The sequence below is a fragment of the Phoca vitulina genome, unplaced genomic scaffold, assembly GCF_004348235.1.
Source record: "Phoca vitulina isolate PV1807 unplaced genomic scaffold, GSC_HSeal_1.0 scaffold11, whole genome shotgun sequence".
NCBI lineage: Eukaryota > Metazoa > Chordata > Mammalia > Carnivora > Phocidae > Phoca > Phoca vitulina.
In genome coordinates, this window is record NW_022589714.1 from 4,335,732 (window position 1) to 4,359,697 (window position 23,966).

At 38.3% G+C, this 23,966-nt stretch overlaps 1 protein-coding gene across 1 annotated transcript; it reads left to right on the top strand.

Moving 5' to 3' along the window:
• The first annotated feature begins 204 nt into the window (after window positions 1-204).
• AKIRIN2 (akirin 2) lies at window positions 205-23,053 on the top strand. Its single transcript, XM_032409307.1, has 5 exons — window positions 205-1,021; window positions 16,791-16,934; window positions 18,572-18,721; window positions 19,857-19,928; window positions 20,183-23,053. The coding sequence occupies exons 1-5, from the start codon at window positions 787-789 to the stop codon at window positions 20,191-20,193; spliced, it is 612 nt and encodes a 203-aa protein (XP_032265198.1). The 5' UTR covers window positions 205-786; the 3' UTR covers window positions 20,194-23,053.
• The last annotated feature ends 913 nt before the right edge of the window (window positions 23,054-23,966 follow it).

The following is a 23,966-nucleotide window of genomic DNA, read 5'->3' on the forward strand; positions in this document are numbered from 1 at the left end:
GTAGGGGATTTAAATTCCAACCCGGAACTCGGAATGGCGCGCCTTGAATGACGGGAGTCGTAGTTTTCGTGACTCCTCCTCAATCGCTTTTCACGCCGATTCCCTTCCACAGTGAAAAACTACAACTCCCAGAATGCGCCTACGGGGGCGTGTCCACCCCTGTGCGCACGCGCCCTGAGGCCGCAGAATTTGAATCGGCGGCGTTGTTATTGACGCCATATTGGGGCCGGCGGCGGGTGGAATAGTCGTACAGTAGAGGGGGAAGCGGCTGGACGTGACCGCTTGAGCTCCTGCTGCCGCCGCCACCTAGCAATCTCTCCGCATCGACCGCCACTCTCAAGCTTCTGACCTTACTCGGGCGTATTAGTAGCCGCGTTCCAGCCTCATACCTCACGGGGCTGGTATCGACTTCCGAAGGGAACCGGTCTCAGCGCAGGAGCGCCTCAGGCGCGGCGCAAAGCTCGAACGGACGGCGGGGGCGGCCGGAGCCTCTCCCGGGGGAGCTGTGCCTGAGGAGGCGGAAGAGCCCCCCTGACGCGGCTGTCGTGAGCGGCCGCCACCGCCCCTCCCGCTCTCGCTCGGGCCGGCCGGGCCACTGCCCCTGCCGCGGAGGCAGCGGCGGCGGCGGCTCTTATCTCCTCCCTGGCGCTCCACCACCCGCCTTTCTGCTCTTGAGCCTGTCGGTTAGGTTCTCCTCGAGTCCCCGCTCTCCCCCACTTCCCTCACCCTCCCCTCCCGTCACCCTTCCCCGACCCCACCCGAGCCCGGTCCTCGGCTGCCCCGGCCATGGCGTGCGGAGCCACTCTGAAAAGGACTCTGGATTTCGACCCGCTGCTGAGCCCGGCGTCCCCGAAGCGGAGGCGATGTGCGCCATTGTCGGCGCCCACCTCGGCTGCTGCCTCTCCGTCGTCGGCGGCCGCCGCCACCGCCGCCTCCTTCTCGGCTGCCGCCGCCTCGCCGCAGAAGTATCTCCGAATGGAGCCGTCCCCCTTTGGCGACGTCTCCTCCCGCCTCACCACAGGTGGGACTCGGCCCCGCAGCCGCCGGGGTGGGCTAGAGAACGGGGGTCCCGGGACGCGGAACGCGGCCCCAGGGGTGGGGGTGCCGGACTGGTCCTCCTCCTTAGCAAAGTAGTAGAGCGACCACATTTCTTTCAGTTAGGTCCTCCAGCCTCGGCGACACAATAGAAATGGCCTGATGTCAAGGGGGTGGGGGAGTCGGGAGGTGGGGAGGGTAGGGGCTGTGTCTTGCCGGGTATTGTGGGGAAGAGGAAGATCCTTTTCTTTGGGCTGAATGACTGGAATTGAGTGTTTCCGTAGTCTGGAGAGCCCCAGCGGAAATGATCAGAGAGGGTGATATTCATAAATTTAGGCGAGAGAAGGGTAACATTTCACCCGAATCTCGATGTCTGTCTCCCTGAATCGATTGGTTGCAGCTATTAACTGTGGGACTGGGTGGTTTGAGGCGAGGCGGCAGCCCCTCCTCCAGTTCAGACATGGCTGATTTTAGTACAGAGGGGGTGGGGGGTGGGGTGGATGTCACTGGGGCGAGATCTAGGCCTGTCATTAATCACCCACAAGAACGCCACTTTGGCTGAGTCAAGACCTGTTTCCCTAGCAGGGTCAACAACAAAGAAAATGCTCTTCCCGAGTACTGTAATATGATCATCCTATACGTCTAGACCCTGAGAAACTTGAACTTTTAATGAAAAGCGAATTGTATTGAAAATTGGGCCTGAGTAGTTGCTTTTAGTTGGAGGTGCGCTATTTCTCCTCAACAGAGTATGTTGGGGGAGAACAGCTTAGGCCTTAAGAATAATAAAGAAATCAACCTAAGATTCTAAGGGACTTAAGACTGTCTTTGCTTTTCATCTTGAAACATTTCCTGAAAGTGACTATGGGCAAATGCCTTTTGGCTGCTTTGTACTGCATGTGTATGCCCAGTTTTTTCTGTACTTTGAAAATCCTTGTGTGCCCCTGGCACAGTCCTAGGATAGGCTTTTGTGGACTGGTAGTGTAAATCTCTTTTGTGTGTATAGCATGCAAAGGTTTCATATTTGAGCCTTTGGTAATAATACCATCTGCAGACAAAGCCTTTTCATAGTTTAAGTGTTTTGTTATTAACTTTTAAAAAACTGTGAGCAATATATACCTCTATATTTGGTAACTTCCATTTGGAATTGTTTTGTTCAAGTCAGGTTTTTAAATATCCTTCCTCAGATTTTTAGGGACACCCTCAAATGCCTAGGCTACCATTTCTGCTACTAAGTATTTGACCTCACTTAAGGATATACTGTTTTAGAGTTGTAGCGGGTTTTCAGAGGAATTCTCAGATAATTTTATTTAGTAACTATACCTAAACTTCCTTGTATGTAAAGGCATTCACTGATTTGCTGTTAGGCTTTGCATTAAAAAAGAAACAATCAGTGTTAAGAATGTGCTGGTGATTAACATTATTTTTAGAGTTTGTCTTTTTAGTCAAATGGTATCATTTGAAAATTGAAATGATACCTAGGAATCTGTATTTAACAACAAATAAGGCCACTTAAAAATAGCCCTGGCTAACTAGCCATAAATTTCAGTGGAGCTGGTGAATTAATACAATGTTAGGTTTGGGAGTTAAAGTATATCTCAATGCTGCAATAGTCTTGAGCATATATGGTAAACCAGCCAGGAGCTATAATACTTGTTTTCACTTTAAAGGGAACTTATTCAGAAAGAATTGTGATCCTTTACAAATTTGTCGTTTCATTGATGCATGTGTAGCATTGGTTAATGCAGTTGGCTCCACACTGTCTCAAATTGCAGTTGAATGGACAAAAATTTAGTAAAATGACTGGAGTTACTGAAATTGTTTAAGCCTGATGTTTCACATTCACGTTTTACAAAATATTGCTATCTTCTCTTCTTCAGGGTGTTTTTGACATCTACTCTGGAAGTTTGATCATATCCTGAACTCTTAAAATCACACCCTAATTAATAATTTTGAGTCTGCTAAAAGAGAATTTAGTTTTTTCAGCTGACTTGAATATTAACAGAAAAAGTTGAAAAGCCGTTGAAATTGCTTAAGTTTTGAATTGTAAAATTTATCTTTTTTACTGTAATTTTGAATAATATTCTACATGTAATTTAATTTGGCTTTGTTTTTAGATGGCCAGGTTGGGCAGGCTCCTGTGTGGTTTTGTAGTAATGTTGTCATAATGGGAGCTGCAGTGTTGTGCAGGTATCAAAGACCTTTTCACTTTTCTTGTCCCCAATCTTGGAAATAATTTTTCCAAGCACTTAATTTTTAGATTTTTGTTTTAACAGTGGTAATTCTCAAACTTTACAAGAGTGAATATCTGTATATCTTTGGCTGAAATAAGTAGCTAGGGTTGGAAATGGAAGGTGATTTACAAAGCTGAGATTGACTGGGACTCTGTGGAAACTTTGTTTTCCTTTCATTTCTGTGAATTCAAGTATAATTTAAACAATTTAGAACTAGAGTATTGAAGTGAAATTTTTTCAGAGCATGCATATAATGTATTGTTTTATCATCGTTCTTTTCTGGATACTTACATAGTGTGTTTTGACCTGTCGGTGAAATCACGTTGTGGCTTTACTAGTTTCAGGAACTTGGACTGAACCCCTAGTTTATTTTAGTCATCCCAGGAAGGTGATTCCAAAGTTTGACTTGATGACTATTTAAATAATTTAAATCTGTATTTTTCAAACTGTTGCAGCTTAAAGCCAGGAAAAAGGAAAGGGCTGGCAAAAAAAAAGTTTTATTGGAACACAGCCATGCTCATTCTTTTTTTTTTTTTCCCTTAAAGTATGGTCCATTGCAGGCTACAACTGCAAAGCTAGTATTTGTGACAGAGACTGTATTTTCCCAAAGCTCAAGTATTTACTGTCTGATCCTTTACAGAAAAAGTGTGTCCACCCCAGCTCTAGGATGTTAGCAGTAAGGTTTATAATACCCAGGATATGAAAAAGGAAAAGTGAATGGGGGAGGGTGGGTAGACTGGTTGGGAAAATGAATACTTCTGCCAGTAGCTGCATCAGTACTCACCCTGGTAAGTTAGTTGAAAACAGATTCAGAGTGTTCTGTATACTTCTCCATTGGGTTTTGAAACATCTCAGAATATTATCATCTCTTAGCCAAAAATTGTCATAACATTCCCAAGAACAAAATTATTTTAATAAAACTGAGATATCATATAACAAGACACTGTGTCAGTCAAATCAATCACATTATTTTTCATAATTGTGTACCGAATGAGAGGTTTGGTGAAGAGATCCTCTTGTGGATGTCAACGCTTTGGGAGTTTTCTAGGCACTTTTATACACATTGTTTAGGTCTTGTTACCATTGCTCCAGTCTGCCTTAGCAATTCAGTTGGATGAAGAGTTAAATTCCTTTGTAAGAACTCATTGTATTTGCTGGAAACTTGCCATTAAAAATGGAAATTGCAGCTTGTGAATGGGGAAGGGTTTACAGGAACTTAGATTGTTCAGTAGACATTGATGCATGCCTGCAAACGGAGACACCAGCTGGCTTAAATGAAGTATAAACGGTTCTAGGCAAACAAATGAGATGTCTGTTGGAGGAGGCAGCATTTCACTTCAGATGTCATTTATATTGAGCCAGAAGTGTTTTTAATATTTTGTGGTTATTTAGACAGCTGTTAAATTGCTTCTAGTTTCTCAGTGGATTTGGCAAATAGACTGTTTTTAATGGTCTTTGTACTTCAAATTTTAAACCTGATATTTTACTTAGGACTGTATGTAACTGTAGTTATTTCATATTTCTATGGATTATGCATTTAAGAATCGTGTGAGTTCATGACCTTTAAAAGCAGAGCACAGTTGTATTCATTACTGAGCTATTCTGTTTTGAAAGTAGAAAAATAAAGCCTAACTTGAGCACAGAAACACATATGGTAAACATGGCTAGGTCAGGAAGCGGTTAGCCCTTCTTTAGTTATAGATGCTAATAGTTACCATGGTTGCCACAGAAATAATCTGAGATGTGAAATAATTTCTTTAGTTCTTGAATGGCTTTACAGGAAAAAAAAAATACACTGTGTAAATAGTCAGATCTTTTACTAAGTGTTTGATGGACCCAGGAAGACACAATGGTAGAAAATCACTTCTGTTTTAAAAGGTTGTGAATAAAAGATTCAGTGGAAGTGCCCAGTATTTGCGTATTTTTTCTAATTGAAAACAAACTCTTGATTCTCCCTCCACTTAAAGAATACAGAATGATAACATGGGTTAAGTTTGGACCTCTTGGATAGGTGGTTCATGAAACTAGATAAAAGTGTTGGGGTTCTGGTCTTTTTAAATACCTATAACTAATTAACCAGCAAGTTGTGGTCCCCGCAGTCTTTGCATTAACACTGTGCTAGTATTGTTGACTCACAGATGTTCTCTATGCATATGTGAAACCACAGCGAATTTCTTGCCTTTGAAAAAGTGTGAAGGGTGGAATACTTGTTCAAGCCTATATGAACCAGTGTGGCATCTGCAGATGGTAAAGAAGTGTTTAACAAATGAATGTAGTTCAAGAGATTCATCTTTAATTTTATTGCTCAGCTTACCAATGTGTTTCTCAGCTTTCTAAACACATCTGGGAAATGTGATCTACCAATATCAGTCTTGTAGCAAAGACTCTTAACAGGAATTGCCCCCTGATTTTGAGGGGTTATGGTGGGTTATATGGGACTTGCGTAGTTTGAAAGTAACCCCAGAGGTATTCTTATCTGCCATACCTTCCCTCTTAATGTCTTATCACAAAGTTTTAAGATATTAAATTTATTTGTTGAATTAATCAAGCCTTGGCATTTCCCAAGGTTCTTAAGAGATGCTGAAGTTAAAAAAAAAAAAAAGTAATTTCCTTTCTACCCCTTCTTCTGTACCAGTTTTTCTTTTTGCATTGTTTTATGACAATATAGCCACAATATGTGACAGCATGTTTTAAAGAAAAGATTGTGACTCAAACAAATGAGTAGTAATAAGAAATGCAGCAATTAGTTTTAAGACTGAATAATACTTTTTCTGGTATTTATTTTGGGCCTTTTTTTTTTTTTTTAAGATTTTATTTATTTGACAGAGAACACAGCAAGAGAGGTAACACAAGCAGGGGGAGTGGGAGAAGGAGAAGCATGCTTCCCGCGGAGCAGGGAGCCCCGTGTGTGGCTCGATCCCAGGACCCTGGGACCATGACCTGAGCCGAAGGCAGACGCTTAACGACTGAGCCACCCAGGCACCCCTATTTGGGGCCTTCTGATTAGAATTTTGCAGTTTGCCAGATTGTGTCATCTTTGTGATGGTAGGGTTTTTTTTTGTTGGTAGTGGTTTTTAACCTTCCAGCATTAGAAAGACAGCTCATAATATGCTTGTAGTTTGTCTTGGGGGTTATAACTTACTTTCCTCCTCCCTTTAAAAATCATTAAGTCATTAGTTTTTGTTAAATGTCATAGGCAGATCATCCTGAAATGAAGTAGTGCTTTGCAACATTTTGATTACTAAAATTATAATCTTTCCATTAATACATCTTTTGGGTTTGACTTAATTTTTAGTTTCTAGGTCTATTCATGTACCTGGTTTTTCTCAACATTATTAAAAATCTAAATATTTACTTTAGAAGTCACTTGTTCACGCTTTTATGAACCTCATTTGAGTTCCAGATACTGGTTAAGCAAAGAGACAGTCTCTCAAGGGACGGATAGAACCACCACTGTGGATACTTTATTAGCTAGCTAAACTTGAATAAAGATACTGTAATCTTTATGTTTTATCAGTATTATCTATTTTAATTCCTTGTGGACATTCATCTACCTAAGTATATCCACCTTTGGCAGTGTAAGTATTGAAATTGATTTACTGATTAAATCACACTATTACTACTTTGAAACCTTAAAGTGATTCTTTTTTTTTTAAGGTGAGAATTGAAGCTTGTTTATTGGCTGTTTCTGAAATTGTCTTAGTATATGATGTATATTCTGACTTTAGCATTCATTTTCATTTCCATTAATGTTAGAAACCTCCCTCCAAAAAGCAAACTAAAGGTTGGGGGGGGGGGGGGGGGGGGGGGGACCCAGAAGAGTTGATTTTGTTTTGTTTCTTTAAAAAAAAAAATAGTACTGTTGAACTGATCTAGCAATTGAAAAATAGGATGTAGAGAGGAGGGGTGCCTGGGTAGCACAGTTGGTTAAGTGTCTGACTCTTGGTTTTGTCTCAGGTCCTGATCTCAGGGTCGTGAGATTAAGTCCCGTCCCCGCTGCCTGCCTGGCTCAGTGCTTGAGATCCCTCTCCCTCTCCTGCCCCTTACCCACCCCCCCAACCCTCTGCTAAAATAAATAACTAAATCTTTTTAAAAAAAAATGTAGAGTGGAATTTGAAAAATTGCAGAAAGCCAGTTTTTCAAACATTATTGTTCCTAAACTTTGCCTTTTAATTTTTCTAGAGAATTGCCTTGTTCCTGTTACTAAAATACAATTCTCTGAAAGAAAAACTCTTCTAAGTGGTATAATTGGCTAAAAGTACAGGAAGTTTTAGGTTGATGTGACAGAACAGGGGAACCTGATGTTCACTGTAACAACCATCCTTGGTCCAAGGTGAAATGGTACATTATCGGAGGCTGGCACTGTTGTAATCAGTCCTATATGTGTGGCAATGCTGACCTACCAATTTAGAATAATTCTCCCTTTTAAAATATCAGTAAAACATTTCTGGTTAGATAAAGATGCCTGTCCTAAGAGGAGGCAGTTTAGAGATGTTGAAGTATCCCTTATATAAATACTTGAATGTGACATGAAGACTTTGAAATAATTATTCTCGCCAATGATCACAGTTTTAGGGCTCTGGGTAGATGAGAATTATGCACTGCTTTGGTCACTATTATCTTAACAGAGTTTGAAGTTTCAGGGTATGAAGTATCAATAATACATAGTAGTAATTGACATCCTGGGTTTTAAAAATTAGCTTTCCTCCTTGTGGTTTATTGTAATTTAGGTACTTGTGGAATACCAGCTAGGTACTGTAGTAATATAATACTGGGGAGGGCAGTAGATGCTGAGCTTAAGCCCTGACGTCAGGCTTGGCTCTGCTTTGTTCCAGCTGTATGACCTTTCAGAAGACATTGAAGCAAAGCCACATTTTCTTCATCTATAAAATAATGCACATGATGATAGTAATATCTGCCTCTTAGGATGGTTGTGAGGATTAAGAGCATTTCCTGTCCCTAAGTGCTAGAGAGTCACAGTGGGGCAGCCTCAAATGGGACTTTTTATACTGTCCAGCAGTCCTGCCATTTCAGTGAATAACCATGCCTTCTACTTCACAGATCAAATAAGAGCCATCTAATGGCAGCTTCTTCATTTTTCCCAGTACCAACACCACCAATATTTGTGCCTATTCTGTTTTCCTTTTAATATTACTGAGGAAGTTTAAATGAGATAATTAAAGCACTTTACACAGTGAAAGAAGAATTCCCCTTCTCCGAGGGAACCTTACCCTCTTGATTATTTTTCTCTTTCAACTGGACCTTTGCTTTTGGCTTTAAATATTGTCAAGACTTCCATTATAAAATAACAAAACATCCTCGTTTTTCTCCAGCAGTCATCCAGATTCTTCCACTTGAAAAACAAATTCAGAGAGTTTTCAAATAGCTCTTGTCAAGTCACCAGTGATTTCTGTGGCTTATAATCAATCCTCATTTTGTTTGACCTTTCTTACAGCATTTATACTGTTCTCCCACTCACTTCTTTTTGAAATAACTTTTTTCCTTCTGTGACAACACTTTTCTTCCACTTCTGGTTGCTGTTTTCATCTGGCCATTAAACTTAGGAGTTCCTTAGGTTCTAGATTCAGCTGCACTCCTCTAGCTTAATAGCTCCATAAGCAATCACATGCATGCTCCTGACTATTTTTCACTTACAGATGAAGCTCTATTTATTTAGTTCAGATCACTCCTCTCAATTCTGGTCATGGTGAGTTTGGACCTTTTATTGTTTTATCTTCCCAGAAGCCATTCCTCCCCCAGAAATCAGGATTTTTGTGAAATGTGAATTTTAAATATTCACAGCTAATTTACAAAATATATGGGATAAACAAAAGATGTCTTTGGACTTCCAAACACTGCCTTCTGGTATGAAAGATAGTCTTAATTGCTTTTTTAAAGCAGATGTAATAGAAAAGTAAATGCATTTGTTCACGGTCAGTCACATAACATGAATTTCATATTTTAAGGAAGATGTTTTAGGAAAAATGAATCAATATGTTTCCTGTAATGAATAAGTTTAATTTGATTTACAGTCAAGTTTAAATTGATTTATAGAATATTTTCCTGCTAGAGAGGGGCATGTCTAATTTTGAACTACAAAAGCCATGCAGGTTCGGATGGCAAATATTTTTGTACTTGAAATAGTCTGTTACTGCTTTTTTTCTCCCCTCTATTTCCCAGAATGTCCAATAATAAATAAACCAACCACTTCACTTTTTAATTGCCACAGTAGGGGAGTTATTATTTTAAGGGGGGATAGAAATATAAATGCCCATAGTTCCCAGGCAAGTAATATAAATGAGTGAAGTGAACTACATGGGAATTAGTGAATTCCAGCCTTGCTTTCTGATCTGCAGCATCACCTGGAAACACAGTAGAAGTGCAGAATTCCAGGCTCCATCCCTCACAGTCTACATTTTAACAAAATCCCTGGGTGGTGTTGGATGCATTAAAGTGTTAGAAGCATTTGAGAATTTCTGCCTGAAAGGTAGCAGCCACTCTTCAGCTGAATTTTGTACATAGTCCGGTTTTCCTCTCTTAACAGTAGCCAGAAATCTGACTTTTAATTAAAATCATGAACTTTTTAAATGTTGGCATAAATTCACACTTCTTTTTAAGAAGAAGCTTTTCAGGCCAGATATGTCTTTGGGCTCAGTTTATCCTGTGTATCATCAGTTTGCAACTCTGGTTTCCAGGTAAGTTATAGCTTACCGTGTGTGTGTGTGTGTGTGTGTGTGTGTGTGTGTGTGTGTGTGTGTGTTGCTTTTAATAAGTACTTGTAGGAGATGGGTTTGTTCTTCAGCTTGATCATGATGCCTAGAGTCCTCAAGGAGTCAGTTCTCTGTCCTTCTGGACCTTACCTTGTTTTCATGGCCATGGTTAACTGTAATAGAAGCTGGACTTTTTGCCATGGCATTAGATGTTTTCTGTAGCATGTATATTTTGGGTTTTGGATTTTGGATGGTTCAATATCCCCTTTCTCTTCCCTGTTTACTGCTTTTTTGGTTTTCCTAGATTGTAAGCTATTTGAGAGAAGATACAGATAGTAAAGAGCTAAACAACAAAAGCAACAAAGCTAACATATCCCTTTAGAATCTGGTGTAATATAAAATATAGAGGTATGAAACAATAATTATTGGATAGCAGGGAGGAACCTCCTGCTGAATGAGCATTGTTGGACTCCTTGCATCAGTGACTCCCATTGTGCAGTTAATTTGTAAAATTTATACTTATACCTGCAGGGTTTTAACAGATTGAGTCATTTGTTTCAAATAAGTAATCGTTGGCTATTATAGTACCAGTGAAATAATAGAATTTGATTGTGATTATGATTTTTCTTCCTCTTGTAGGATATAAGTGAATGCCTCTTTACAGTAAAATATTATATATTGTAAACTTATAATCTAAGCCAGTTGCTTTTGAAGCATTATAGATAATACCCTAATGTTTACAGCTGTATTATGCTTATTAGGATTCACGTTAATCCAAATAGAAGTTAAAACTCTTAGATATAATTTGACCGTCTTGTGTTAAAATTTGGTTCCAGGTCTCTTTGACATAGTAGTAATTTTAAAGTGAATTAAAAATGTCATCAACTCATTCTTTTTAGTTAGAAAGTTCTTGGCTGAGTAAGAACATTGTCCTTAAGATTTCTTCAAGGAGAACATAAGAACTGTTAGTTTCTGGACAGATATCCTGGGAAAATAATTTATTTACAAAGATAGGCCTCCATAGCAACTGTTGATTGTGTATGTTTTAATTTATAAAGTAGACATGGCAATGTCTAGTACGTAGTTCAGAAATCTGGATTTTGGTTTGTTACTTTATTTGGGGCAGTTCCTTATTTTTAGGTCTTAATGGCTTACTGCAGGTTTTCTGTACTTAATTGTGTACAGGTAGGTTTTACATTTCATATGTGTTCCTGCCTAAAACTGACGAACTTTGAAGATTTATTAATTAATTATTTTTAAAGATTTTATTTATTTGTCAGAGAGAGAGAGGACAAGCAGGGGGAGTGGCAGGGAGAGGGAGAAGCAGGCTCCCTGCTGAGCAAGGAGCCCGATGCAGGAACTTGATCCCAGGACCCTAGGATCATGATCTGAGCCAAAGGCAGACACTTAACCGACTGAGCCATCCAGGCGTCCCCATTTTATTTTTAATCCCGTTGTTTGAATTACCTGTTTAGATGAACTTTCACTTTATTTTTTCAAAGATACTCCATAGAGAAATTGGCATGTAAGGGTACAAAAATGTCTTACATTCCTAAACTTAAAACTGTTAATGAGAACTGTTATGTTTGATTTACTAATTATGTCAGTAGGAAAATGGCAAGTCTGTGCAGGTCTGGAGCAAAAGTTTGGCTTCACATGTCACAGATTTTTAGACATCTCATTGACTCTAGAAAGACATTTGTAGTTGCTTCTAATTCCGTATTCCTCCCTTTGTTCAGTTCCATCTTTTTGCTGTTTCTCTTCCCTGTGTAAACTGTTATTTCTTAATCCCATCAACTGCTTTCTTCTGTTTGTATTGACCTTATTGTGCCCAGGCTTTCTTAAGTAATCAGTGGCAACTAAGAAGAGTAAAACAGTTTGGGAGTAGGCTTAATGTTGCCACAAGCCAGGCTTTTTCTTTTCACATTTATGTAGATTTTTTTGCTCAGTTTATTTTTTTAAATATTCCAAAGGAATAAGTGCTGACTCATTGATAATCTCTCACCTGTTAAGAAGGTGGAATTTTGTTGGCAATCTTTATTTGGCAATGAAAATGCCATTAGTCACAGAATTTCCTGATACTGACTTTCACGTAGACCTAGTACAGTGGAAGAAAGTCTGTATTTTATGGTAAAAGGAGGATATCGTTTTTAGGATTTTTTTTTTTTTTTTAGATTTTATTTATTTATTCATGAGAGACAGAGAGAGAGAGGCAGAGGGAGAAGCAGACTCCCAAGGAGCAGGGAGCCCGATGCGGGACTCGATCCCAGGACACTGGGATCATGACCTGAGCCGAAGGCAGACGCTTAACCATCTGAGCCACCCAGGTGCCCTCGTTTTTAGGATTTTGAAAAGGGATATAACAACCATTTGTGGTGTAGTTTGTTAGGATGATAACTGTATTTTGCTGTAAGTGATCTGTTGCAAATTCAGTCTATACACATAAGCCAAATAGGTAGGAGGGATGGGGTGGCTGGGTGATAGACATTGGGGAGGGTATGTGCTATGGTGAGCGCTGTGAATTGTGTAAGACTGATGAATCACAGATCTGTACCTCTGAAACAAATAATACATTATATGTTTAAAAAAAGGGGGAAGAATGAAGGGGGAGAAATCGGAGGGGGAGACGAACCATGAGAGACTGTGGACTCTGAAAAACAAACTGAGGGTTCTAGAGGGGAGGGGGATGGGGGGATGGGTTAGCCTGGTGATGGGTATTAAAGAGGGCACGTTCTGCATGGAGCACTGGGTGTTATACGCAAACAATGAATCATGGAACACTACATCAAAAACTAATGATGTAATGTATGGTGTTAACATAATAAAAAAAATAAACTGGAATGTGCAACTGATACATATGTGAAGCTTCATTTGACTTTTTCTTTAATGGAGCATAAATTGTGTTGGCAACACAGTGTCAGATACTACATGTACTTGGGATAAAATGTCACTTGCCAGTTTGATTATAGATGGCTAGATTTAAGTAGTTCAAGACTAAGTAGACATAAGAACTTTATTGATGAACAGAAGACCTTCATCCAGCTGGCATAAGAAGTGACTTCAGTCAGCCAGGTATCTAGGTTGAGTTTAGAATGTTAAGTTGTGGAAAATTGAATCTGGGGAAATTTCTTGAGTTAACCTCTCCAAACTGAGATAAATGAATTTGAGGCTTGCAGTTAGCTGAGACCTTGGTCAAGTTAAATTGGATTATTCACTGAATAACACTGTTGATTACACGTTACCAGTATTAGAGCATTTATGCGCAGAGTGAGGCTTACATGACATAGTTGCATCATATTAGATGTAAAAAAAAGCATTGCAGGCAATAGCATTCAAAATTATTCAGTTCTTTGGGGCCCCTGGGTGGTTCAGTTGGTTAAGCATCCTACTCTTGATCTTGGCTCAGGTCATGATCTCAGGGTCTTGGGATGGAGCCCCACAGTGCTTGAGGATTCTCTCCCTCTGCCCTCCCCACCCCTCTCCTGCTTGTGCATATGTGTATACGTGTGTTCTCTAAAATAAATATTTTTAAAAATTCTTCAGCTCTTTAATTGACAATATCAAGTTGGCAAAGATGTAGGGCAGCTGGAACTCTCATATATTGCTGGTAGGAATGTAAAATGGTACAATTACTCTGGAAGATGGTTTGGCAGTTTAAAGTAAAGCAATGCACTTACCACATAATCAGGCCATCCAGTTCCCCTTCTAAGTATTTATCCAAGAGAAATGAAATTTATCCACCTTTAGACTTGTACTTGAATATTCATAGTAGCCTTATTCATAATAGCCCCAAATTGGAAGCAATCCAAATGTCCATTAAAAGATAAGGTGTGTGTGTGTGGACACACACACAATGGAGTACTAATTTAATAAAGAAAGGACTTACTGATTCATGCAACATCATGTATGAATCTCAAAAGCATTTTGCTGAGTGAGAGAACCAGACACAAAAATCTATACTTTTTATGATTCCATTTATATGAAATTTTCAAAGGCAAAAAAATTTTTTCACGTAATGAAAGATGAATATTGCAGTGGTAATGAAGGTGAGGGTGGTGAATAGGGGCATGAGGGAACTTTTTGGGGTGATAAAGTTCTTTATTATGATTGTGATGGTTTTAAGACCTGTATGTATGCATTTGTGAGAAGCCGTCAAATTGTACATTTAAATTGATGAGTTTATTTTGTAAATTATACCTTAAAAATTCCTTAGCTTGTTATGTCATCTCTTTAAGTATTAGATGGTATGGAAATTTTAAAGTTTTACTACATCGTAATCCTAGGCTAGATCTTGTTTGAGACTATCAAATGAACAAATTGAGTTTGTTACAACTATTATTTTGGTACATCATAGTTGCACTTTGATTTTTGTGAATAAAAGGAAGACTAACATAATCTTGAACAGTTGTGGTAATCAAAGAGTAAGTCTCACGAGAGATGTTAAGGTCAAGTTACTCTGAGTCTAGTACGTTTGAAGTCTTGTGAATAAACTTTAGGATGCTTTATGTACATGACCCTTTTTATCAGAATGGTGGTGGCTTTGATCGGAAAGTGATAAATAAGTGAAGCTTGCTGTCAGAGACCAAAACATCATTACTTTTATTTTTTTTTAAAGATTTTATTTATTTGAGACAGAGAGAATGAGAGAGAGAGAGAGCACATGAGAGCGGGGAGGGTCAGGGAGAAGCAGGCTCCCTGCCGAGCAGGGAGCCCGATGTGGGACGCGATCCAGGGACTCCAGGATCATAACCTGAGCCGAAGGCAGTCGCTTAACCAACTGAGCCACCCAGGCGCCCAAACATCATTACTTTTAAAACCTTTTAGAACATTGCTACTAAAGAGTTGTTATTAAAAAATAAGGATATCTGGGGTGCCTGGGTGGCTCAGATGGTTAAGTGTCTGCTTTCGGCTCGGGTCGTGATCCCAAGGTTCTGGGATCGAGTCCCACATCGGTCTCCCTGCTCCTTGGGAGCCTGCTTCTCCCTCTGCCTCTCTCTCTGTCTCTCATGAATAAATAAATAAAATCTTTAAAAAAAAAAAAAAGAAAAGGATATCTGTATTTGTCCTGTTATAGGAAGTTGCAGTAGTTTTTTTTTTTTTTTTTAGATTTTATTTGAGAGAGAAAGAGAGAGCACAAGAAGGGGGAGGGTCAGAGGGAGAAGCAGACTCCCTGCTAAGCAGGGAGCCTGATGTGGGACTTGATGGAGGCAGTCGCTTAACCAACTGAGCCACCCAGGCGCCCAAATTACAGTAGTTTTGTTGGACCCCTTATGAATCTGAAGAAACCCATTTTTACCAAGGTGCTTAATGGACAGCCATTTTACTTCACATTGGTAACTTCATTTTTAAATTATAGACTATGTCAAATAAATGGAAAAGGACTGAAAATGACCCTTTTAATATAAACAAATGTTAAGATTCTGAAAAATGTTACAGGTAAAGTATCCCTTATACAACTGTCCAGTGTGATTCTTGGTACTTAAGCTGCAGATTCTTGTATATGTAACAGGTTTATTTACCCACAAAATTTACATAAATGGAATCTTCTTCACTGGATATATCTTTTTGCATCTTGTTTCCTTTTTTTCCCCTCAGTTAAAATAATGAAATTGGCAGAATCTAGAATGTTTAAGGGACTGATTGATGTCCCCTTAGTCTTATCTTTCAAAAGCCCTAAAAGTTCTTCTTACTAGAGTAAATAGTATGATGTGAGAAAAGAGATAGTATTAAGTACATATCTAAGAAAACCACCAGTATTTTTTTTAAAAAAGGATTAGTCTCATGTAAATTTTTAGCCTTCAGCCGAGTTTTCAGTTTTAAATTAACACATCATTGTAGAATTGATTGCTAAAATTAGACTCCGTTATATTTATAAATCATTTTATTGCCTGATAATTAGCACCTTAATTTTTTGTTTAATTTGCTTTGGATTGGGATTAATAAATTTAGGATGTAGTTTCACATGGATAATCTTATCTAGGAGCTAGGGTGGTGGTGAGAAAGTCTGTTTCAAAGGAAGTGGAAACCTCAAGGAGGGATTTTCTAGAGAGCCTAAATGGTAGCTATTTTGAATTAGAAAATGAGCCATACTTGCCTAAAGGATATGCTTGATAGGATTTTACCTTTTGGATGGTTGTGGTTGAAGATAATGGCCCTGTGGTATAGTGGTTCTTATTGAGTACCCGTTACGTACCAATCACTTTACACGGGTTTTTACCCCGAAGATTCAGAACAACACTTTTTGCTGTTAATACTGTAATAGTCACCGGTTCTGTTGAGTTTAATATTAATGGCCATGACCAATTTCATATGTGATAATTTTTTAGTTCCCATCCACTCTGTCATTTTGTTGACCTACTTACTGTCAGTTCTCACTGGTTTGTGCTTGTATATACATAATGCTCCCCACTTCTAATTATTTATGGTCTTTGAGAAGACTGTTTAACAGTTGTGTGTGATGAATAAGTGGCCTTTGAATTTGGGATTTTTAAGAATCTGAGTGAATTAAAGTGAACTAGAAGTTCACAAGATTCCCTTATCTTTACATTGAACGAAAAACTTAAATTTATCTTTTGCTAATCAGTGCTAAGAAAGAAATGGTGTTATAGAATAGCTGAATCCCGGGTGGGGTGTATGTGCTAGTTCCGAATGAGTGCTCCCATTAATGTTGAAACAAATTCCTCGAGAACATCAGTTTTCTGGATATTATTTGAAGAGAATATTTTCAGTGGATTGATTGTACTAAGTAATTGTTGGAAACCCAACCTTTTTTTAAACTTCATAGTTTTCATCTTGCCAAAATTTTTTTTTCTAGAACAAATTCTGTACAACATAAAACAAGAGTATAAACGCATGCAGAAGAGAAGACATTTAGAAACTAGTTTCCAACAGACAGATCCATGTTGTACTTCTGAGGCACAACCACATGCATTTCTCCTCAGTGGACCAGCTTCACCAGGTAATAATAAATTTAATAAGTGAAAGGAAATATTTAATATGGGAAAAGGTGATCAAAGTTGTTTTTAATCACTCAAGCTTCTGTTTTTCCCTCTTGGTTTTTAAAATATTTATACAAATAATTCATGATCTCTTAGACTATGGCACAGAGTAAGTACTTGCTACCTGGATTCTCACTACTCAGAGATGACCACCTGGATGTAATATCCCTCAAGTGGACTTCCCCATAAGTGATATGATTTGTAACCTTCATTAAGAAAAAAATATTAACAATATACCATGTATATTTCTCTGTTAAGTATAGATGTACCTTGCCATGGTTGAATACTATGCTATTTTATGGACTTCCCATAATTATTTAACCATTAATGAAGATAATCAGACTGAATTTCTGGTATTAAAAGCATTTCCTTGTACATATACCCTCACACACTTGTCCTATTAGGATAGATTCTCAAAGGTGAAAAGTGGCTCTTATCTTTAGTAAAGTTCTCAGCAAAATAGTTCTCTTGTGACCAAAGTTGCCTGCCCCCTTCCCTTCCCTCCCAGCAGGGATAAGAAAACCTGGCAGAATAGAAAAACATTCAGGGGCTGCTGGCTGGCTCAGTAGATAGAGCATTCACCTCTTTATCTCAGGGTTGTGAGCTCGAACTCCACGTTGGGGGTAGAGTTTACTTTAAAAAAAAAAAAAATCAAAATCTATAAAATAGACAAAATCCTGCCAGTTGGGGGTGGGGGCAGGTGAGTAAGCGGGTGAAACATTAGGGGAGATGAGGGTAGAGACTAGATACTAAATCAGCAGGAAACTAAGTTCATCATCATTCTTTTAGTCATTTACTTAGATCAACTAACTGGCAGCCTCAACTAACAAAGCTAGGAATTTGAAAGTAAAGATAGCCTTCATTGTTGTAGTTAAAGGTGGTATACTTTATCTTGTGATAGACACAGCTCTAACAAGCACAACTAACTGGTCCCTGCCATTCAGGTTTCAAAAAGCAAATGAATAGAGGAATTGGGGGTACCAGGGACAGATACACAGAGTAGGACTATTGATAGCAAATCTGTGTATTTGAGTATGTATAAAAATATTTGCAGCAGTGTTAAAATAGATACATGATGTCATAATCCTGAGCTCTCAAAAGATTAATTTCAGATGTTCTTTTCAATAAATGAAGAATGATGTTTTTGGAAAATCAAAGTTCCTCAAGAGGAATGCATTCTGAAGAAATCTTTTATATCAAGTATCACTAGCTGATGATGATAAGTGGCTGTTCGACTAATAATCTTTAAGGACTTGGAACCATAAAATGTAATGTTGAATATTAGCAATATATTCTCCATATTTATTTTTACCAAGCCGTCTCCTAGCTGTTATCATTAATTAAAAAAACAAAAACTTTGTATCTTGTACTTTTCTCCAGTCACCTTTAGACTTTTTACCTTATAATCGGATCGCACACATCTTGCTGTTTTTCTAGAGTTGTAAGCTGCTGATAGGATTAAACCTGTTTTAAGACTACTGATAGAAAATGCTTTTATATGAACACTGAAAAAGATCCAAATGAAACATCTTCAGTTAGAAGATACTTTTTATGATGGCTCTAAATCATGTGCTTTTTCTGTTCATGTTATACATAGGGACTTCCTCTGCAACATCCTCACCATTAAAAAAAGAACAGCCCTTATTCACTCTACGGCAGGTTGGGATGATCTGTGAACGTTTGTTGAAAGAACGTGAAGAGAAAGTTCGAGAAGAGTATGAAGAAATATTGAACACAAAACTTGCAGGTATGAGATGAGCTTATTTTAAAGTCTCCCAGAAACTCACTGTAAGAAATGATTATTTCCCATGTGTTCTTTTTTTTTTTTTTTTTAAAGATTTTATTTATTTATTTGACAGAGAGAGACACAGCGAGAGAGGGAACACAAGCAGGGGAGTGGGAGAGGGAGAAGCAGGCTTCCCTCCGAGCAGGGAGCCCGATGCGGGGCTCGATCCCAGGACGCTGGGATCCTGACCTGAGCCGAAGGCAGACGCTTAACGACTGAGCCACCCAGGCGCCCCTCCCACGTGTTCTTAATGTCAATTAAATTACCCTTTCTATCCACTGGTTACATACAGTATGTTTTCTAAGAACCAGTTGAATTTCAGTTTAAGAAAGGAAATGAACCTTCTTGTAGCTCATGGCCCTCCTTAGTGACCTCAAGAAATTGTATTAGTTAACCAACAGTATTAACGTGAACTAGATTTTTCCTTTGATATTCCTGTGCTAAAAACTTGACTTTGGCTACTCAATTTGGTTTTGGATTTTTGGACTACATCTTTCATGATAACTTTCCCATCAGTCTAGACACATTTATTGTGTATGGTCAGTTAGTTAGGATTTTTTTTTCCCCCCTGATTTTTAAGCCAGACACTACTGGCTATTGTTAAGTATAAGCTTTTTTATTCTAAAGTTGTTAAATGAAGGTGCTATTATAGGCAAGAGAATTTGCTTAGTATGTAACATCTTTTTCTGTGACATCGCATTAGGTTACATGTGGATGCTTTTCGACATACTTTGTTGTTTTCCTGTTTCCTCTCAGTGCAGTAAACTGCCATTCATAGATCACTTACAGTAAACTTTCAGAGTAGAAAGATACTTTTTTATTTCAAACCCTTTATTTTTAATAGGTTAAGAAATAAGCTCCCAGCCTATACATGAGGTCATGTGATTTGGACTAAAATGCAGGTTTCCTGACCAAGTTCTGCTCTTTCATTTGATAACGCCACTATTATTACTATTACTACTGAGGTTATGTGTCTGATTCAAAGGGCCAACTTACAATTGTTTCACTGTACATCCTAGATTTTTCAGTTTATCTGGCTCTATATTAGAGAGTATATTTTGCAGATCATGTAATTGATATGTACCTTTATTTATAGAACAATATGATGCATTTGTGAAGTTTACGCATGATCAAATAATGCGACGATATGGAGAACAGCCTGCTAGCTGTAAGTATTTCATCTCTAAACTGAATGCAAACCATCTTTTAAAGAGAAGACATTTATTATAATTATCTACACACTCAAGAGAATTTAACAGAAAATCATGGAGAAAAAGGCTGGAGGAAACAGGCAGTAAAATTTTAGTAAGGTTTACTTTTGGTTACTTAAATACCTAAGGGTAGTGTTGGGGATGAAGATCTGGTATGTCTTTGAATTTTGACCTGGACTTTGCACTAATTTTCCTTTTCCTCCCCCTTTAGATGTTTCATGAATCACGTTTTCTGCATTTGTGGGCTGCCTTGTTCCTTGTTGAGTTGTTGCGAGAGGTCCTAATTATGACATGCAGCAATGCCAATACCCCCCTGTGAATACAGGTTATTTCAAGCTTTCGTCAGTGGCAACCACTCTTAGGCAGCAACTGGTTTTGGAAATTTCCCTGATGTCAGTACCATCTGGATGTGGACCTTTGCTACCTGTATTAATGCCAGTGGCCTCATTTGCTGTATCATTACAATTTGGCTTCTTATATTAATATGTTTGAAAAGGATTAAAGCTGGTATTCTAAGAACATGCCCTTCACTGGTTGTGTAAATAAAACTGTAGAATTGACACTTCAGATGAAATTAGTGTGATTTTAATTGTGCACTACAACCAAGCTGTAACCAGTTATTAATAATTTAGAATGTAATCCCAGGACATTATTAAGCAAATAGCCTACAGTGCTTCCTGTGAAATAGTGAAGGAGGGAGGGCATTTCTGTATTCCAGGACTTCTTGGGGTTTCAGAAAGGGTTTCTAGGATTTTTTTTTTTCTTAAGTTTTTTTTGGGGGGGGGGTAGTTTTTATTTATTCTATCAGTCTTTTTAACAAATGTTTATTGCTGCATTTTTTTCCCAGTGTGTGTTTTACTGCCCTTGTAGTACTGGAATATAGTTGGAAGAATAAAACATTTACTTCTAATCTGCTTTAATGTACAGATGGGTAGTATTTGAATAAAGCCAGTGTTTTAAATGTAAGCATTTTCCAGGAATCAATGAAGTTAATTTTCCAGTAAGATTTAAAAATCCTTAATATACCAAATAATCTAAGATATGAGTGCTCTTTTCAAAAACTGAGTTCTGATTCCAAATTGCTTTTAACTGACTGCATGATAGAATGTTACATAAGAGATCAGTTTTAACAGCTATAGAATTTTTACCTCCAAGATAGCAGTATAATCCAAGTTTTTTTTGTCAAGGATGATAGATGAAAGCATGATTCAGCACATTTAATTCCCTTTGTTACAATGAAGTGAGCAAAAAATGCTTCAGTCATTTCTTTTGTTGAATTCTTTTAGCGTATTTCTACTAATTAAACCAATCATAAATGTACTGGGGCATATATATTTATAATTGACCTAATTAGTAGAAGAAACAAAGGATTTTTTTTGCCTTTTTAATTTTGGTGATTATACCTCACCAATTCTTTGTTTAAACAAGGCCAGGGCTTGAGGGCTTTCACAAGATCCTCAGATAATTCATATGCCCATTAAGTGCTTGAGAAACATTGGTATAGTGCAGGTAGCCATAAATAAGGTAGATAATTCTACCTAGTTTTAATGGATTAATAGAAATTAACCTCAGCACTACTGACAGTTTGGGCCAGATCACTGTTGTGGGAGTCCTACTGTGCATTACAGGATGTTTAGCAGCATCTCTGGCCTCTACCACTAGATGCCAGTAGCACCCCCCAACCTATGACAACCAAAAATGTACTTCCAGATATATTGCCAATGTTGAGGGCTGAGGAAGGAAACAGTCCCCAGCTAAGAACCACTGGTATATTGGGATTTGTAGGAGAATGCAGGCAGTAAGTTGGAATATGGAGGAGTGGGAATAAAGTGAATAGAAATACATTTTATCCCTTCTTAAACCCCAGTAAGGGCAAATGATCAACACTCTTAAGTAAGCATGTGTGAGTTTCCACATAGATTGAAATTTATAAAAGAGCTGGTTTTTAAACTTGGAGGGCAAGATATACTAAAAGGAAAATCAGTACTGGCAATCTCAATGGAGCCACAAGTAATACAGTTGTTTTAATTCTAGATTCAAGTTGGATCAAGAATAAAATTTCCTCCAAAGCCAAATTTCTGCTTATTACCTTACCAAAAAGTCCTAGCTTGCTTACTTACAGCTACTTACCAATTTTCAGTAATTGTGTGAGGTAATGCCAGAAAATAAAAAATACAGGCAACTTCTTGGATTTAGTTGTAATTAGATGGACCCAGTAGTTGAATACTCTAGTCCAAAAACCAACCATAGTTGATCTTGATAAGAAAGATCATATTAGCTACCTAGGGATTCTGAATTCCCAGAGATCCCTGAAATTGCTTTTTAACAAATAGCTAGTTACAGAATTACATGTGCTAACAGTCATTCTTTTAGTAAAAGGCAATACCGGTATGGTGCTATACTTAGGTTGCTATAGTGTTCGGTAAATCCCTGATTATATCACCAGGTATAATTCTTTGTATTTTTGAGCAAAAATAGGCATAGGCAATCTGAGAAGAATAGATATTGGAGATTTAGAATATCAAAGTTATCTTTGGCCTATGGCAAAAACCTCTCTAAAGAAAACGTTAAACAAATGAGACATTAATTACATCAGCAATATCAACTGGAGAGCTTTTAGGAAAGATTCCCAGGTTCCAGCCCCTTAGACTGCTTTAGAAGGTTGTGGGGAGGGGAGGACTGTTGGAATCTGTTTAGGTGATCCAAGCAGCCAAGGTTGGAAGTAATTGTCTTTGTCTTATTTGGGTTTTCTTTAATCCCTTACTTCAAAATTATACAGTAACTGGTGTTAATAAGCAAATATTCTGCTAAAGCACCTAATAGCCTGTCCCTTGTCTATTCCTAGACATGGTTCTGCAATTCTCTGCTCCTACACTTGCCCTAGGTAAGGAGCCCCTGTCTCTTTCAAAGACAGCGTTTCTCTATACTGCACCCATTTTCTACTAGATCATTCCCCAAAGCACAGTAAACATGCCATTAAAAAATCTCTTGAGGGGTCCCTGGGGGTACAGTTGGTTAAGTGTCTTCGTTTCTTCAGCTCAGGTCATGATCTTGGGGTCTTGAGATCAAGCCCCGAGTCAGGCTCTGAGCTCAGCGAGGAGTCTACTAGAGTTTCTCTCTCCCTCTGCCCCACCCTGTGCTCGTTTGCTCTAAAGTCTGTCTTAAAAAAAAAACAAACTCTTGATCCTGTGATCCCTCTTCTAGTTACTACTCTATTTTTCTGCTCTGTAACCTTTATAGTAAAAGTCAAGAATTTTCTAATCGTCCTCCCTTGCCTCTTTTAACCATCTTCTTTTATTAGGAAAAAAAATTCATAGAAAAGCTAAAAGAACAGTCCAGTGATCCACTTAAAGTGAAAAACTGTTTTGCCATTTGTTTCATAACGTATGTATTTTTAACTTTCAAAAAACATAAACATGATTCATCTCCTAAGAATAAGGTTGGTTTTCCTATATTGATACCATTATTCCACTTAAAATACCTAATTTAATATCCAGTCCATATTTAGATTTTCCCATTTGTTCCCCAAATGTCATTGCAATTGCAGCTTTTTTTCTCCCTAAAGCAGGATTCAATCAAAACAGCTAGACCTGTTATCTAACTGAATGTTTGTGATGTCATTAATTTAACCTTTCATATCAGTTTGAACTCCCTGTAATAACAAACTTAGCTCTAATGTTTTTATTTAAACCTTTTGTGCAACAGTACAAGATAATGTTGTCTTCATTTACATTACACAATGTATGGCTTTCCCAGGACTAGTGATAAGTTTGGACATTTGTTAGGTCATACATGTTCCCTAACAGACCTTTCTCCACTACTGTTAACCACAAATGATTTCCACGTTGCTAAATCTAATCAACATTTGACCTTGAAACACTCTTCAGTTGGCTTGCAAGATACCACGCCTGCCTGATTTTCCTCATTTATTGGCTGCTCCTTCTTGGTCTATCTGGTTCTTCCATGTAACTGTCTTTTTTCCCTTTTCCCTGCTG